At 37.5% G+C, this 1967-nt stretch overlaps 1 protein-coding gene across 1 annotated transcript in view; it reads left to right on the forward strand.

Annotated features, from left to right (window-relative positions):
• The window catches only part of LOC134264672 (uncharacterized), a 4902-nt gene extending 2958 nt beyond the window's left edge, over window positions 1–1944 (forward strand). The window contains exon 3 of the mRNA XM_062746934.1: window positions 487–1944. Within this exon, the coding sequence (XP_062602918.1) occupies window positions 487–503 (17 nt within the window). The 3' untranslated portion in view covers window positions 504–1944. The remainder of the gene's footprint in view (window positions 1–486) is intronic.
• Window positions 1945–1967: the final 23 nt, after the last annotated feature.

The following is a 1967-nucleotide window of genomic DNA, read 5'->3' on the forward strand; positions in this document are numbered from 1 at the left end:
CTGATTTCAATATAACTTCGCAAACTTGTAGACTACACTAAGAACATAAAGAGACTTTATCAAGGATCATTATTCTATCTATTGCTGTTGTTAAGTTTCAATTCCCAACTGCTGAAGTACTTTTCCCTTCCTTTGCTATAAGTACAAACCAGTAGAGCTTCAGTCTCGACAGAGACTTCTGGTTTTTTAACAAACTTAGTACAAGGTGTCGTTTGGTAAAGGGGATTTAAGTTTGTTCAAATGAAGGGCAACGCCCTCTTTCAAGGGGAATAATAATGAATTAGTGAAAATTAATGGCATTCTTGAAAAATCTTCTTCTCCAGAACCACTGGGCCAGGAAAGATGAAACTCATGTGGAAGCATCTTCAGGTTGTGTAGATTCAAGTTTATTCAAATCATGACCTCCAGGGGTAGGGTGGGGCCACAATGACCGATCAAAGTTTTACATAGGAATATATAGGAAGAATCTTTAAAATTCTTCTCAAGAACCATTGGTACAGTAAAGATAAAACTCATTGTACACAGTGTGCGAGTACAATCCAGTCCTTACAACAGTCAATCTGTGATTTAGCTAAAAAACTACATGAATTGAAAGAAAAACTAAAATGTAAAAAGAGACGATCAAAGCAAACCAATACTGATTGACGAAAACACTCAGACATCAGTCAAGGTTATGAAGAACAAGGAAACAGACGTACATGGGTTGAATTCTGTACCAACAAATTCCGTATCCAGACACACCCAGTGTGAACATCCTTTATCGGAAAAGAAAACAAAATGCACAGCTGATTCTTGTACAAACACCGCATCGCAGGACCATCCTCTACATACACCTCCAAAAATCCACAAATGAAAAAAGGAAAAATACGGAAGTAAAAAACTTCTTATTGGCAGTTCAATCCTACAGCGGGTAAGAACCGGAGGACTTCAAAAAGATGTTTATGCAAGAACTAATAGAGAGGCTAAACTTTCCCACATCCAAGCTAAACTTCTCAAGATAGATGTAGCAGAATACTCCCACATCATCATCCAAGCCGGGGGGGAAATGATGCCTCATCTCATCGAGACATGGACGCCATTGAATATGATGCTGCGGAAATAATTTCCAACGTCAAACATAGTTTTCCGGGAACCAAAGTTTATTTTCCCGACGTATTACCAAGACGGGATGTGGATGTGTCTCATGTGAATACCACACTTAAATATGTATGTGATGAATATGGAGGTTCATTTATTTCCAACAAAAGTGAATTCAAGGAGGTTAACCGTATGTATTATTGGAAAGACGGAATTCAACTTTCAGACAAGGGGACGTCAGTGCTTCTCAAACGAATGAACAGCGAAGTTTCAATTCCGCGTGTAAATTCCGGTCGAACCAATAGGGATTCCAATGCAAGTTTTTACAAGTCTGTGACTTGCTACTTCTGAAGTGAACACGGACACACATCGCGCCACTGTAGACACGGTCGAAAGCTTGATTGTTGGAACTGCGGTGAATTAGGACACAAGACGAAGTCCTGTCCATACATGTACTAGGTTTCAGGCAATGAAAGTGTAGCCTTCAACAACCATACTAAATCTTTATCAAACTCTAGTACATTTTCTATCCTTAGCATTATTTGTAATGGATGTAACAACTTTCCATGTTTATGTGACGATACTGATAACTGTTATAACTGTACAAATTTTAAATTGACAAGAAAACCACATGTTAAAAGTACCACTCAATCGAACACAGATTCTAAAAGTAGCCCCCGTTCAGCTAAACAAACTATGGTCATTTCTCCTATGGCAAGCTCATTCAAATCTGTTTCACGAGTAAAGAAAACAGTTCCTTTGATCCATAAAAATGATATTCAAACAACACAAAATAACCAAGGATTTGGATTGGTAAAAAAAAAAGGTTTACGATTCGGAAATTTAAATATATGTCATATTATTCCAAAAAAATGAAATAAAACTATTGC

Source organism: Saccostrea cucullata, unplaced genomic scaffold, assembly GCF_032062105.1.
Source record: "Saccostrea cucullata isolate Sc308-1 unplaced genomic scaffold, CSIRO_AGI_Scuc_v1 ctg10958, whole genome shotgun sequence".
Classification (NCBI taxonomy): Eukaryota; Metazoa; Mollusca; class Bivalvia; order Ostreida; family Ostreidae; genus Saccostrea; species Saccostrea cuccullata.